At 27.3% G+C, this 17,023-nt stretch overlaps 2 protein-coding genes across 2 annotated transcripts in view; one reads left to right on the plus strand and one right to left on the minus strand.

Moving 5' to 3' along the window:
• Window positions 1–5,710, minus strand: part of LOC107455482 (lachesin) — a 174,377-nt gene extending 168,667 nt beyond the window's left edge. Inside the window, exon 1 of the mRNA XM_043041967.2 lies at window positions 5,542–5,710. Within this exon, the coding sequence (XP_042897901.1) occupies window positions 5,542–5,656 (115 nt within the window). The 5' untranslated portion in view covers window positions 5,657–5,710. The remainder of the gene's footprint in view (window positions 1–5,541) is intronic.
• Window positions 1–17,023, plus strand: part of LOC107455484 (uncharacterized) — a 383,034-nt gene that overhangs the window by 242,271 nt on the left and 123,740 nt on the right. The window lies entirely within an intron of this gene.

A 17,023-nucleotide genomic window follows, 5' to 3' on the forward strand; every position in this document is an offset into this window, starting at 1 on the left:
TTGCATAATTATGACAAGCTTAAATTTTTAATTTACACATTTTTTTATACTAGCTTTATAAAATTTTACTCAATTTTTTTCTAAATATCAATATTGTGTTTTTTTGACAAACTAATATTTTTCTTACAAATTTAGTCAAATAAATTGTTTAGGAATAGTTTGTTACATTTTTCCCTCTCGCACATTTAGTAGTTTTTTTTAAATATTTTTTTATTATAAAATCTGTAAAATTTTTATATCATAAGCATATTTTAAATAATCAAGAATAGAGACCTTCACAATTTTTACCTGTGTCCAAAAGTTAAGCTTCACTCTATGTAAATATTCTATTCCATCTAATTATAACTTAAAAATCTTAAAGTAAAATATTGCTTAATGACAGTAAGACGATTTAAAATTTAAATTGTTTTTTTTATTTCACTTTATATTCATTGTTGTTTTTATCTTCACTATTAAAACTCTTCTATATTTTAACATAAAGTCGTTGTAATAATTTATAACATAATAAAAAATGAAAAAAAATATTTAAAATTTTAACCAATTATAGTTATTATACATCGCAAGACTACGCAATGTTAAAAAACATATTTATCAACAAAAAAAAATCATTCTTTTTTATTTATTTAAAGATTAACTTTGACTGTTAATTTTTCTGAAAGGGTTTCATCTTCATATAAATGCATCCAAATCAACTTTGGGATTTTTCCTCGAAATCCTCAATTATTTTCGTTTAGGCATATTTTCCATCACTATCTCATATGGTACTTAGAGTACTAAACAACGTGCTAGTTTAGTTGCAGCATAGCTATTTTTTAATTCTGTGACCTCAAGATCCAGCTGTTTTAAATGTAAATTGAACTTTACAACAATAGAAAAACTATACAATTATTAAATTTGAGACATCTTTTCGAATTGTTCCCAACATGTGAGCCTTACTTAAATAATGGTTCAACTCTATATTTGTCCATTTGGCGAAGAAATATGGTGTTTTTCAATTATAGTCTGATCTTTAGTGTTCTGTGTGCAAACAGAAATAAACCGGAGGTGTGATTGTTTTAAATCATGATAAAAATGACTTGAATGAAAATGGAAGTAGCCCTTACTCCCTCCATGAGTTGGACCATTACTTAAACAAGCATGCATATATAGCCAGTAAACTCTATGTCGAATGATATTTTAAACACTAACTGTCTACAGATATGTGTTCATAAAGTTGTTTCGATGAACCAGAATCATAATAATCACTATCATAACACTATGATTATTTACTTTAATAATTAATTATCATAATAATTATTACGATTATAAATATTAACGATGCTTAATAGCGTTGCAGCGGATCATCTTTAATAATTTTATATAAGGACGATCAGCTATAACGTCATAATGTTTTTTTTTAAATTCTTTTTGTCCTTCATACAGTAGAGCCCTCTGGTTTCACTAAAAAGAAACGATTAGTTCACGCAGAGATTTGAAGAATTGACACTCTACTATTTATGATTTAGTGTCTCAGTCATACTTTTTGTTTATTTCTGTTTACATTCCATCAATCTACGTTCTATTATTTCTACGATATGTATTCATTTGTTCTCAAGTTTTTTTTTCTTTTTGCTTCCTTTCAATTAAAATTATTAAATTAAAATAAGATTGCGTCGTACATTTATGTTTTGACTTACATTTTTTTTCATGTTGTTCATTTGTTATTCATCAAGCATAAAATTTTCTACTCAATTCCAAGTCTTTCATCTTTTGTTATTCATCTTATATTTTTGTTCTTAATTCGCAAATAATGTTTCTGTAATATTTTTTACTTATTACTGTTTATTTCATTCTCTTTTAATATAAATTCTAAAACGATAACTGCATTGATAAAAATTTACATTGATAATTTATGGAAAAGCGTTTATTTATCAACTTACTCTTATTGATTCAATAATTTATGAGTATTAATGGTGTATGTGAACCATATAAATGCATAGTTTATTCAACATATAAAGAAATTCAACAAGAAAAAAAATAGATGTAGTTTAAAATATTTAAACAATTCGTAATTTTCTGTAAGGGCTAAGACAAAAGGCTTTTGTCATCAACACTTACTGTAGGGGCTTTTGTCATTAGCACTTACTGTAGGGGCTTTTGTAATTAATATTCGGCATTCTAACCGAAAAAAAAATCTAAGCATTTCATGAAAATAAAATAAATCAAATAATAAAATGATTTAAAAGAAGTTTGTAAATTCAATTAAAAATAATAAAAGAAAATGATATTATTGTGGAAATAATAGTTAAGATTTTTTACGCATTGGGGCACTGAACCCATTTTGTTGGAAAGTGGTAAACTTTTGTCACACTTAGAAAAATAAGAAGAAATAAAAAAGAAATTTGAGTTATAAAGCATTGTTAGAAACAAAAATAATAAATTAAATTGATAAGCTCATTGCTAAACTAGGACTTAAACTCTCCTTATTTTGAACTCTAATATAAATAAAATCTCATTTAAAAAATTATATTTAATCATCACAAAGGTCGAAGTTCACTCGAAAAGCTAATAATCATAGCTATTGTGGTAATATTGTGTAAGTTGATTGTCAAGGGTAAAAATGATTAAAAAAATGGTAAGAAAGTTCGATGATAAATAAGAAAAAGAAATTACTTAATTCTTTAAAGTATGCAGCCTCATTTTCTATATATGCCACAGAAAAGACTGAAACAGAGATTTTTTAGAAATGTTTATGTTTAACAATAATGCAGAAAAAAATGCAACTTTAAATTTTTGGAGCACATTAATTTGGAAAGATACTTTAATCATCTTTTCTTTGAACTCCACAAAAAAAATCGCAGTGAAAAGTTTACTGGAAAAATGATCTAGTTTCTATAAAATTGAGGAAATTGGTTTCAAATATTGAGAAACTGTTAATTTAACTTTTTTTCGTTAAAAAAGTGATTTTTTTTAATTTATTTATGCTTTTCTAAGAATACTTGAAGAATTTTTTAAAATTCCACGAATACAGTCAGCTATGGTATGTTCTTACTGTTTGAACTGTTTTTAAGTGTTAGTTCACCTAGTTGTGTGCGACTTGCGCAGTGCGCAAACGGGTGAGAGAGTTGGTGAGAGCTGTCAACTCCTAAAATTAACAGAATTTTCGAAAAATATTATACATTTATTTAAAAATATTTAGAAAATTATTATTTAATTACAAAACCCTTCTAAGGATTCCCTTGCTGATAAACTAAGCTATACCCTTTAATGGGAAGCAGTTCATTAAAATTTCTCAAATTTTCAAAATCTCTAATGTCTATCTAATAAGATAATGTCTATCCAAAGCCTAATGAGTTAATGTCTATCTAAAGCCTAATGAGATAATGTCTATCTAAAGCCTAATGAGATAATGTCTATCTAAAGTATACCTAATGAGACAATGTCTATCTAAAGTATAATGAGATAATGTCTATCTGAAGTATAATGAGATAATGTCTATCTGAAGTATAATGAGATAATGTCTATCTAAATTCTATCTAATGAGTTAATGTATATTTAAAATCTAACGAGATAATGTCTATTTAAAGCCTATCTAATGAGATGTCTATCTAAAGCCTAATAAGATAATGTCTATCTAAAGTCTACCTAATGAGTAAAGAAGATTTTTATTTGCTTACAGGTATCAATATTTTTAACAATATAATAGTTTTTCAAATTAATAGTATATTTGCGTTAATTTCCACTAAAGTTAAGTTTTTGTTCTTAAAATTTTTTTTTTCAATTTTTCTGCTCGCTTCTCCATTTTTATTACTTTTGTTGAAGAAATTGACGAAAACGTTTCCTACAAAGATTTCAAAGCTAAGCATATTTTGTTAAAATAATCATTAAAAAAAACAAACTATGTGTTATAGTTTCAATGCATCGTAACGCAGACTTTTTAGAATAAATAAATAAATAATCAAAAATGATATTTTCAATTTCTCTAAAGGCTGCTAAAGTTAAAAGAAAAAAAGGAGAAAAAACAAAAAAACTCATCCTCTCATAGATTTATTTTCTTGTTATACGTCAGTAAATACACACAGTTTTGCTGACAATTGAGTCAAGCGTAATAATTTTGCATTCCTTCATAGTTACATATTTTTTCTGAGAAATCTTGTAGGATTCATTTATAGAAACCTGTTTAAATCGTTACATATTTCTAAATTAATCTTTGCTATTCATAAGATTTAAAAAGATATTCCGCATCAATTTAAATATATAATTTCTGAGATACCTACTCTTAAGATTTTATTTTTATCGATATTGCAAAATGCATACGTAAGAAAAATAAATAATTTATAGCCCCATAAATTAAAATGAATGCATAAATTATCTTCTAAAAAGGAAGCATAAAAAATATTCCTGATAATCTTATAAAAAATTACTCATGGGGATTTTTGTGGTATTTCAGATCATCTTTTATCCCTTTGGGCACCGGTTTCACTCAAAAACATATTTTTTCTGATGCTCTAATTACAAGCAAAAATATATTTTGGTATTTTTTAATTATGAAAAACAGTCTAATTAATAGTCATTAAAAAGTATTATCAAAGTTATTGTTAGATTATCAGAATTATATTTCAACCAAATAATCCAAATAAAGGACTTGAATTTTTTTTCCATTCATATTCAACAATTTATCAATAATTGATTTTGTAAATTAAAGAAATTTCAATAGCGAATAACTGTTTCCTTAAATTTAATTAATTACAAATGCAAATTCGAAAAATTATTGTTTAGTAGTGAGCCGTGTTTGGAAGATTTTACCTTTAACGCAGAAAAAAACATCTGTGTTTTATGCTATGTTTAACACTAGAAAGACTGAAACTTAGTGTATACCTATATTGCCCAAAAGCAGCCAAAATGGCTGGATTGTGAAAGAATAAATAATGTGCAAAGAAATTTGTTTAAAATTAATTTTTAATATTTTTTATATTATTTACAGTTATATAACAAGTTATTAGTAAATATTAGCAATAAAAAATTACATGTTGTACAAAATTCTAGGAAATTTTGTCATTATATACATCATTGTTTTTCTAATTGAAGTCAAAAGCAGTCAAAATGACTTGCTTAAGCAATCTAGTGTTAGTAACCATAAATTATGAAAATGCTAAATGTATTATTTTTTACTTATTTTGACCTAAATTGATACAAAATAATTAAAAAGCCATATTTTTATAGGTCGCAAATATACATGGTAATACTTTCACTTGCGTTTTACTTATAACGAAAGTAAAAGTAAAAAGTACGTACTTTTACTTGTACTTTACTTTTTAAATTTAGTAATTTTACTTGTTTCTTCGTTACTTTTTTCGGGAAAAAAAGTACAAGTATTTGTAACGAAAATGTCGAAAGAAATTATGACTTTTTTCATGCTATGATTTGTAACCATGAATTACTAAATACATTTTTTACTTATTTTGACCTAAATTAATACAAAATAATGGAAAAAGAATTCTGTTTTAAAGAGTTAAGGACACATTTCGGCTGCAAAATATTTTTACAAAAAATATTACTTACTGTGAGAAGATGAGCCGGAGGCCAGAGCAGTCGTGGCGTCCGCAAAATTGCCGATGGAGGTCAACAAAAAAAGAAGAGACGTGCCGCAAATCGTCATATCGCGATATGTCGACATCGTCCACTCTGTACCACGCGCTCGCGGTCAAAGAACGACGGACCGTCAAACGCAAGAGTGTCGCTTCAACCCGAGCCCTTCCTGGAAAGTGGGCATGCGTGCAATGCTCTCCCCCCTTTCAACGCTCTTTTCGAACAGAACTTTTCGCGAACAAAGTTTTAAGCTAGTTTAAAGCGCTCGAAATCAAACAGTGGATGTTTAATTCTATCCTGTGAAGTCCTTTAAAAAGATTTTGAAGCCGCCTTCAAAGGAAAATTTTACAATTTATAAGCAGAAGGGGAATGAATTATTAAATAATGTATGCAAATATATCAGTCGATGTTGATCTAAATTATTTTGCTACGAGACTTAATTTAGAGTTAGAAAATTCCTTCAAGACAATAATAAATAATCAAGGGAATAATTCATTAGAAAATTACTTAAACTTTAATAGGAAATTTTATATAAGAATTTATAATTATTTAATTGATTGTAATTATTTAATGGATTGTAATTATTTATTAATAATATTTATTGATGATAATAATTATAATTTATAATTTATTAATAATAATTATGATTTATAATTTATTAATAATAATTATGATTTATAATTTATTAATAATAATTATGATTTATAATTTATTGATAATTTATTATTTATAATTTAATTATAATAACAATTATAATTTAATTATAATAACAATTATAATTTATTATTAATAATTATAATTTATAATTTATTAATAATAATTTTGATTTATTTATAATTATTAATTTATTGGTATTAATAATTATGATTTATACTTATTTATCAAATAATTTTATATTGGAAATTAGATATTATTTTTGTCTTTCAAAAAAATTGCTATTTTAAATGATGGAATAATTTAATGAGAGGGTGAAAATTTATTTGACGATTTCAGCAGATTATTAAAAGAAGATTTGTAAGGGACTATCCTGATTGTATTAGGGGATGTTACATTTTTGGATTTAAAAAGAAATACTTTTTCCATGGTTTTTACACATTATTCTAATGGAAATTATTTGAGGATCAGCTAGATTGCACTCAAAAGATATTACATTTTGGATTGAAAAAAGAATTACCATGATTTTGGCAGATTATTTAAAGAAAAAATTTTAGGGGATTATCTAGATTGTATTGGATACTAGATTTTTGAATTGAAAGAATGATACTCTCATAATTTTAACAGATTTTATTGAATAAATTTTAATGAAGTTACACACATAATTTTATTGAAAGAATAATTTTTAAAAAGGAATAGTGGAGATGTTTATAGACTTTTGGCTTGAAAAAGAATTATTTTATTATGATTTGTCAGATTAGGTAATCCTCTGAAAATTCTCATTTAAATGGATTGTATCAGGAGATCTTGTTCGATTTTTGGATGGAATAATGATTTATTATAATTTTGATAGATTGTTCGAAGGATAATTTTTTGAAGATTCTAGATTATATTAGGAAATAAGTATTTCAATTCCAAAAAAAATTACCTTTATCATGATTTTGACAGATTGTTTAAAAGTAACATTAATTTAGGAGAAAAGGGGAAATTTAGGAGATTATGCGAATTTCTCATTGGATTTGATGAAATATAATTCTTTCTTAGATTTATTATTTGTAACACGTGATATATTTTTGTTTTGTGTACCTGGTAACTACGATGCATCATTAGTTTGCTAATGTTCTACATGGCTTCGTGCCTGTCCTTGTGTTAAGTAGGAAATATATGGTGAAAGAATTGAAATCATTATGAAAGAATCTTTCTGAAGGATTATAGAATGTGTCACTTAAGAGAATTGATACTTGACGGATTGAGTCAACTCGAAACAGAATGGAAAGAGCAGCTGCTTACGTGAGCCACGTTTTAATAACCAATCAGGCTCGAGATCCCCAGACTACATCGCTTGCAGGTATCCCATTTTGAATTCAAAGGAAATGTTTTAAAGAGTTATATAGATTTGAAAAATATAATTTTTTTTAACAAAAATATTGTATCTTGCAAAAGGAAGTTATATTTAACTGAAAGAGTAATATTGTTTTCATTTTTCACGGTTTTATCCTACTTCTGCATAACGTTCAATCCTAGAAATTGCTCTATAATATTTCAAGTTAATTCTTTCGAGAAAGACGCTTGAAAAATAGTTTTTTCTTATTGGTTTAACAATAGGTATTATTTTAAACCAAACTGTAAATGATTCTGCTTTTTGTTTGTTTTTCTTCTAAAATATTTAAAAGATAACACTGTTGAATTCTATTAGGTTGCAACACTATTTTATCCAAAAAGGATGAAGCATGAGGATCATCGAATTTATATTTTAAAGATATCTGAAACCTTTTGTTTATACTTAACTTCCGATACATGTTTTTGTAGAACTAAACAGCCTGAAATCAACAGTAATTGAATTTAAAATATAAAAAAAAGTAAATATGTACTGAAAAAAAGCGGTTAGTTAAGCAGAGATATTTGCTCCTTTCGGAGGACCTTAAAAAATTGCCATGTAATTCTTATCATGGTTAACAAATTTTGGTTCTGGATAAAATTGGAATTGTTGTAAAAAGNCAAATTATACTTTTTTCAATTTTTGTTTCAAAAAATAATAGTTATATCTAGCTACAATTTAAAAGAAAAATTTTTCAATTTCAGTCATTTTTTGCAAAGTTATAAGCATTTCAAGATTTGTAAACAAGGTTATGTAAACTGTCTGTTTTTATAGTTAAACTGTTTTTTCTCAATGTTGTTTTTTACGATAATATTCAAACTTCGAAAAGTTCCTTGCGCATGAGTTTTGAATAAATCTTTATTTTTTTCTCATATATATGATTGGTCTAATGTTCCGTAACCAATGTGATATAAATAAAAGCTGAATACTCACTGAATATTTTTTAAATTACTTTAAATTGTTATTTAAATTTCAATTTTTAAAAATTATATAAAGACTATGATATTTTGATTTTTTATTTGTTTAAAATTAAGTGCTAAGTTGTTCAAACATATCCAATTTTATTTATACTTATTCAAACTGTAATATAAATGAGTTTCATACAGCTACGATAAAAACTCATGCGCAGGAAACATTTTGAAATATTGGAACATTTAGTAATTTAACTTGCGGATAAATTATTAAAAAAATTATAACTTTTCAACAAATTAATATTTTTGCTTCAAATTTTGGGAATATCTTTCTAAATGCTTTATTCACAATCTATGAAATTTTCATTAAAATTGGTTGATATTTAAAAAAAATCATTTTGTACCTGAAGTGTTAAGAGAATTGATACTTGACGGGTTAAGTCAACTCGAAACAGAATAGAAAGAACAGCAGCTTACGTAAGTCACGTTTTAATAACCAATCAGGCTGGAAATCCCCAAACTACTACGTCACTTGTAGGTATCCCATTTTGAATTAAAGGGAAATGTTTTAAAGAGTTATATAGATTTGAAAAACATAATTTTTTTAAACAAAAATATTGTATCTTGCAAAATGAAGTTATATTTAACTGAAAGAGTAATATTGTTTTCATTTTTCAAGGTTTTATCTTACTTCTGCATAACGTTCAATCCTAGAAATTGCTCTATAATATTTCAAGTTAATTCATTCGAGAAAGACGCTTGAAAAATAGTTTTTTCTCATTGGTTTAACAATAGGTATTATTTTAAATTAAACTGTAAATGATTCTGTTTTTTGCTTGTTTTTTTCCTCAAATATTTAAAAGATAACGCTGTTGAATTCTATTAGCTTGGAACTCTATTTTATCCAAAAAGGATGAAACGTGAGGATCATCGAATTTATATTTTAAAGATATCTGAAACCTTTTGTTTATAGTTAGCTTCCGAAACATGTTTTTGTAGAGCTAAACAGCCTGAAATCAACAGTAATTGAATTTAAATAAAAAAAAGTAAATATGTACTGAAAAAAAGCGGTTAGTTAAGCAGAGTTATTTGCTCCTTTCGGAGGACCTTAAAAAATTGCCATGTAATTCTCATCATGGTTAATAAATTTTGGTTCTGGATAAAATTGGAATTATGGTAAAAAGTGCTTTTTGAACAGGTGACACGCATACTGATATAGGTATTTATTATATATACTTTTTTAATAGTTTTCACTGCTCCCCAGAAATAATAAATACTGGAGAAAATTGCTAGTTTGTGGTAAATTTTAGCTATCGGTAGTTAGCCGCGGGCAATAGTATCTTGAAAAATGATAAATATGATTAATCTTTATTTTCATAGGATGAACTTCGGAAAACATATTTTCTTAATCTAACATCGCTAAGTAACCATGAAGGACAACAAAAAATAATAAATGAAAACCTATTATAATGAAAGAAATAATAATAACTGATAATAAGCAAACAGTAATGACTGATCGAAATATCTCAGCTTTATTAATTGTATCGGTATTTGTACTTTTTGGTTTCGTGCATAATTTCTTAGTATTGAAGGCAATTGATTTATTAATGAAAATAAAAGAAACATGAATAAACAGACTTCATCAGGGGGCACTTTGCATTAGTTTATGCTGGAACTTTTCTATTAAACAAACAAAATTGTCATTCGTGCTCCGAAGCTATAAAGGGAAATAAGATGCCCAAAAATAAATAAAAATTCATATTAAATATTCGAAAAAACTCAAAATTTAAAAACAACCGCCATTGTAGCTTATATTTACAATTATAGATTCCAATGTTTTGAGTAAGTTACACGAAGTAGCTTAGATACCGTTACACTAAAGAAGATGTTATTTATTTATTTTTTTCTGCTTCGCACAAGAAGTGTCTGCTTGGTCCTGTAATCTTATGTAATCTCTACAACTAACCACAGACTTAAATGCTACATTTCAGACAGTTCGGTGGCTTAAAGAAACCAGATAATGTGATCAACTAAAATACTTTTTCCTACAATGAAAGATACAATTAGGGTTTAGGACAGATAAGTAGAACAAAAATGTTTTCGCTTTCGGTACTAACAATGAAATGGTATAAGGAAATGTGTTTTCAGCTATTTGTATAATAAAACAATGTTCTTACTAGGTTGCGAAGCATTTTTTTTTATTCTTAAAGTAAGGGATAAAGTCAAACAAATGTTCCATTAGCAAATTTTCTGCGAAGAAATTATATGAAAAATGTTCTGTAATCTGGAAGTAGTTAATAAAAAAGTTACATAATACATTTTAGTTTTTGAAATACACAATTTTTATGACAAAATAATTCAAATTACAGTACATAAAGACTGGAACCTGTAAGTTTAGTTAATTTATCCGTACGGTCAGGGACACATTTTTTTAAACTATTTTACAAATATATTTATTTCAACAAATATACAAATTTACAAATATATATTTTTTCTTAGATTCTATAGTTGTAACATTTAATAAGTATACGAAATCTACTCACATGACTTCTGTAAAAAATTTTACAAAATTCACAATTTAAAACTTTTGAAATGGCTGAAAATGTGATTTATTATAATTTTTATTTCTTTTTATAAAAATATCTAGCTTTATATTTGACTTCATATTTTTTTTTATGAGCTTTAATTTTTTTAACAAAAAACTCTAAATTATAAATTAAAATTGTTTATATCGAATGAATTTTATTAACAAATTGATGTTTTGGGTTGTTTAAGTAGCAAGAAATACAAGCCTCAACAATTTTATAATTGAGTGCAATTTTTTTTCAATTCGGTTAAAAAGCTCTCGAGATATATCGAAATGTGCAAAAAGTAAAATTATCATTAATTAGTTCAAACTTTGGAGAGCTCTCTCCTCTGAAACAATATTAGGAGTTGACTTTTATCCCCATTGCTATATATAACCTCTTCATTGAAAAATATCGAACGTGCTATAATAATAACTAAAAATCAAATAGATTTTTTTTAAAGACAAAAGAATGAAATAGTAATATTGTAAAGAATTAAGTGAAGTTCTGAAGATAAATTAACAAAATCTGTAGGTTTAAATTATATTAAGCCGGCCAGGTGACCGAGCGGTTAGCGTGCCTGACTGCGAAGCCATAGGCTGCGGGTTCGAATCCCGCTCTGGGCATGGATGTTTCTCTCTCTCTTTGTGCTGTCCTCTGTTGTATGTGTGTATGATGCGTGAATGTGGCCCACCCTATAAACGGGTTTGTGGCAGTGTGGCGTGGGCAATGTTGCTCGCCTCCGTGACTTTGGTTCACAGGTGCCCACTGGGTAACGCGAAGTGAGCAACAATTCTGGCATAGTATAGGCAAAACGATTCAAATTCAGTGCCTGCCATTGGAATTTTTTTTATTTTATTAAAACGGAATCGTAAACTAAATCTGTGTTATTAAATCTTTGTTGATATCATAAAACGTTTTTAGTTCTTTTAAATAAATAATATTTGCTGTAATAATCGTCAAAGTACAGACATCAAAGTACAGACATCAAAGAATAATATCGTAGAACAGATACTGTTCATTTACGTTGCACTAGAGCTGCACAGTGGGCTACTGGCAGAGGTCAGGGAAACATCCCTAAGGATAATCCGAAGACATGCCATCACAATTTTGACCCTCTACAGATGGGATGGCACCCCCGCTTCGATACCCCAACGACCTGCACGAGAAGTCGAGCACTTTACGATACAACAGTTTAACGAGGACTAATACCGCTCACCCTCGGTCCCTGCGTAGACTGATCCAAGTGGTCACCCACCCGCACACTGACTGCAGCAAGTGATGCTTGACTTCGGTGATCTGCTGGAAACCGTGTCTTAACGATCAGTCCACTGCGGGAACAATAGCATTAGTAAGGTTTCGTTCCTAGTTCAGCATATTTTATTTTTCTCTATCAAATCAACTGAATTTTCAATTCAATGCTTTTTGTTCAAAAATCTATATTTTGTTCATAAAATCATTTTTTTAATGGAATTATTTTTATGCCCAATAAAAAAGAACATTACTATTTTAATATTAACACATTAACCAACGTACATAAATTAAGCAGTACACTAAACTATGTACCACGAATACTCCTCTATAAACACAAATATTTAGAGAATAATTCGTACGCGAAACAAATTCCTATTTTATATACAACGCAATACAATTTACGTAACTATGAATTTATTTATTGGAATATAATAGGACCTGAATTACAAGTGTTTTAAAATTCAACACTGAAAATGCATTCGTCAAATTACCTCATGTCAACATACACTTAACTACCCATCAACAATGGCCATTAAATTTACCAATACTCTGTGTATATATATGTAATGCATCACTGCAACATTTGGGAATTTAATGCCCCTACACCACATTTAAGGAGATCCAATATTAATTTGAAGGGACAAATTCACGGCTCTGCTAGTAAGTCGATGCGAATTGACGCGAATACGAATTGAAGGCCTGCATTTAAACAGTTTATGTTATGGACAAGTCATTAACGTGATAGCTTTTTAAGATTAATTTTAAAAACATGTATTTTCAATGAATTTTAAGGGGATAGTCTTTAAACTTTTTAAGAAGGAAAATAAAAACAGGAAATTACATTTTCTTTTTTAAAAAAAAACTGAAAATACCAAGTTTTAAAGTTTGTACAACTTACACGAAATATCGGAATTAATTTCACTCTGAATTAATCAAAATTACGCAATTGAGAAATAATCCTGCTACAGTTAACCTTACGGTAACCTTGTGTCCGAATTTTCCTTTGAAATGTTTGTACTAAAAACCTTTTTCCAATGAAGCAAAAACATTGCAGTTACAAACCTTTCATCCTGAAAGGATTAAAAAAAATTTTTTTAAGGCTTTTCTAAAGAAAGTATTGTCACTTAGGCCCATTATGACGTTTTAGCTTACGTCATACTAGCGATAGGATCAAACTGCAATGTCCATAAAAATTTCATGACTTTAGCTGAGTATACAATACTTTGCGAAAAGAAACCTTATAATTACCTACATTTAAGATTATTTTCACCTTGAGACTAGCTTTATGAAAGAAATATTTCATGCTTGAAAACCTTAAGTCAACCTCGATTTAAGGTTTTGATATAGAAGGTTATTTTGCAAGGTTTTGGGTTAGGGTAATGTGCGAGCAGATTGTCACAGATCTCGCTTTAAGGTTAGAAGGTTTACACGTAAACCGTATTAAAAACCTTTTTAGGTTTAGATGAAAAGGTTTTTGCTGAGTGAAAATAAACCTTAATTTGCTATCTGGGTTTGCATTTTGATATTTTGAAAGCATTTTTCATCGATGGAAACTTAATGGTTTACTCTAGATTTACTTGAACTTAGGTATAGCATCCTATTGACTCTTAAGGTCTGGTTTCTTAGGACAAGCGCCTTATTTGGGCGTCAGCGGGACGTCAACGTCCCGTTGACGCCAACAAAATACTGGTTTGTTAGCTCAAGGCCTGGTTTCTTAGAACTAGCGCCTTATCTGGGCGTCAGCGGAAAGTTGACGTAGAGCTGACGACATAAAAATACTTTTTTGTTAGCTCAGCGTGAACAGTCGGTCCTACACAGACATTATCTCTCATTGCGCATGCGTTAATAACGCAAACAAATCTTTATTTTGAATTTGTATTGATTTTGTTATTGTCGACCAGTGTTTTAGAGAACAAATAATGACTTTGTCCAAGAAAAAACACATTATAGCTGAGCTAAATGAAGAGTGCTATGTTTAATGAAGAAGCTATGTTTAATGTCAAAATCAAAATCTTGGCTGATTTCAATGTGCTGTTGGATGTTGTCCGCCATTGCTTCTGTGGTTAACGTCACGTTGTAATCCAACTGCAGTTGAGTTGGACGGCAATTGTAGTTCAAGATGAGCGTTCGATGACGTATACTATCAAACTCACAAATGGACCAATCAGAGGTTAGCGCTGATTTCCAGCTGACGGCGTCCTGTCCTAAGAAACCAGGCCTTAAGACGCATATGGCCAGTGTCCCTTTTAGTTATTTTTTTATCTGACACTCTAATTACAAGGAAAATATATTTTGCTATTTTTTAATTATAAAAAACAGTGATCCCAGATAGCAAAATAAGGTTTATTTTAACTCAGCAAAACTTTTTAATGTAAACCTAAAAAGGTTTGTTATGCGGTTTACGCGTAAACCTCCTAACCTTAAAACGAGATCTGTTACTATTTGTGCTCTATTCTACTCACATCATCGTAATCCAAAACCTTGGAAAACAACCTTCTATATTAAAACCTTAAATCGAGGTTGACTTAGGATTTTCAAGCGTGAAAAAATCCTTTAATAAAGCTAGTCTCAAGGTGAAAATAATGCTAAATCTAGGTAATTATAAGGTTTCTCTACGCAAAGTCTTGTACGCTCAGCTAAAAAAACACGAAATTTTAATGGACAATGCAATTTGATTCTATCGCTAGTGTGACGTCAGCTTATTATGGACCTAAGTGACCCTTTTATCTAAGTGACAATACTTTTTTAAAAAAGCTTTAAAAAATAATTTTTAATCCTAGTCGGATGAAAGGTTTTAAACTGAAATATTTTTGCTTTATTTTGAAAAAAGATTTTTAGTTCAAATATTATCGTGAAAATAAAAATGAAATTCTGACACAAAGTTGCCGTATGGTTACGTGCTTTCTGGGAATAGTTCCTAAAAATAATCTACTAAATTTTCTGATTTATATTTGTACTAAAATATTTTATCCAAAAAAATAGTTCTACAAAACAATTTTAACCATATTCAAAAATTTATCAGTAGTTTATTTTGTAAATTAAAGATACTTCAATGATAAATAATTATATTTCTTTTATATATAAGTAACTGCATATAAGTGCAAATATGAAAATTTATTGTTTGAAATTTTCCTTTAATGCAGAAAAAGACGGCGATGTTTCATGTAGCATTTCATAACCATAAATTATGAAAATGCTAAATATAATATTTTTCATTTATTTTGTTTTAAATAAAACCTAAATAAGGAAAAAAAACATACAAAAACAAGTTTAATAAAAATTCTGTGTCAAAGAATTAAGCGAATCAGCAAAAAAAAAAATTTTTTGTAGTCAATTAGTACATAACTCTTATATCTAACGATACATTCAAATAACGATACATTCAGATAATTCCTTGAATTTCAAACTTAAAATAATTTATTATTTCCTATTATTTATTACATTAAAAAAGTGTGAAAAAATTTATTGGTAGGGCATATATACAAACTATATTTAATTTTTACCTAATATAAAACAATTTCTAAAAGTCTTAGCTGAATCGAACTATGAGTTTTTGAGGAACAGAAATTTAAAAACAACGACTTTTTTAAAGTTTATTACTCATATACTGATTCGATTGATTTTTCTCATATTTCAGATATTTTCTTAGTGAAAATAAAAATAATTATTATATTAACAATAATTATTTTTAATAATTATTAATAGTTATTATTAACAATTATTATATTAATAGTGAATTGTTATTAATAATACTAATAAAAATTTTAAACCTTAGAATTCACATTTTATTTGCACATTTTTGAAAAGAAATACGAAAAATAACTAGTATGGAAAATACGAAAAATGTGAAATTGATATTAAAGGTATATCAAACTTTCAACATCTTTCGATTAAAATATTTTGGCCATGTTTTTAGGATTGCGGCTGTTTACATATTTTGTTATATTTCGAGGAATCCAAATCAATCAAAATAAAGTATATCTATATGCAAGAAATACGGTTTTGTGTCTCATTTCGTAGCGTGTAACTTTATCAACTATGAATAAATATTTTGTCACAAAAAAATTCCCAGAATCATTCTCATTTCTACTAAATGATAAATATTTTTATTCATATTAAAGAATAAACTAGAAATGTACTATTAATTAGTAAATAATAATTTTTTTCATATTTAAGAATCAACCTAACTCATAACTAATTGTAAATTTATAAATAATTGTATAAAATAAACTAGAAATTTACTATTAATGTTAAAAGGAGTACTTTATTTTGAAATTGTTAACAGTTTAAAATGAAATATAATATATTAACATTTCAATTAAATGCCTGAATGAATATATTTATTTTATCCATAACAGAAATTATGCTATTCAATTTTAATATCACTATAAAAAGAATTCTTTAATATAACTATAAAAGCCATTTTGTCGTAACGAAAAAAAAGAATTGAAAGATTAAAAAATTTTTTTTTATCCTTTCCACTTGGGTATAATATGAAAAAAACACAACTACTTCGATTTAGTAGGAACAACATATGACGCAATGCTAAACGAATGGAATTTAGTTGTTGTTTATTTAGTTATTGTTATTAGTAGTTGTTGTTATTTGTTTTAGTTGTTGTTGTTTATTTAGTTGTATTTAGTTTCAATAACTTTTCTTTATAATGCAATAAAATCTGGCGAGCAGCTATT

The sequence above is a fragment of the Parasteatoda tepidariorum genome, chromosome 3 (assembly GCF_043381705.1).
Source record: "Parasteatoda tepidariorum isolate YZ-2023 chromosome 3, CAS_Ptep_4.0, whole genome shotgun sequence".
Classification (NCBI taxonomy): Eukaryota; Metazoa; Arthropoda; class Arachnida; order Araneae; family Theridiidae; genus Parasteatoda; species Parasteatoda tepidariorum.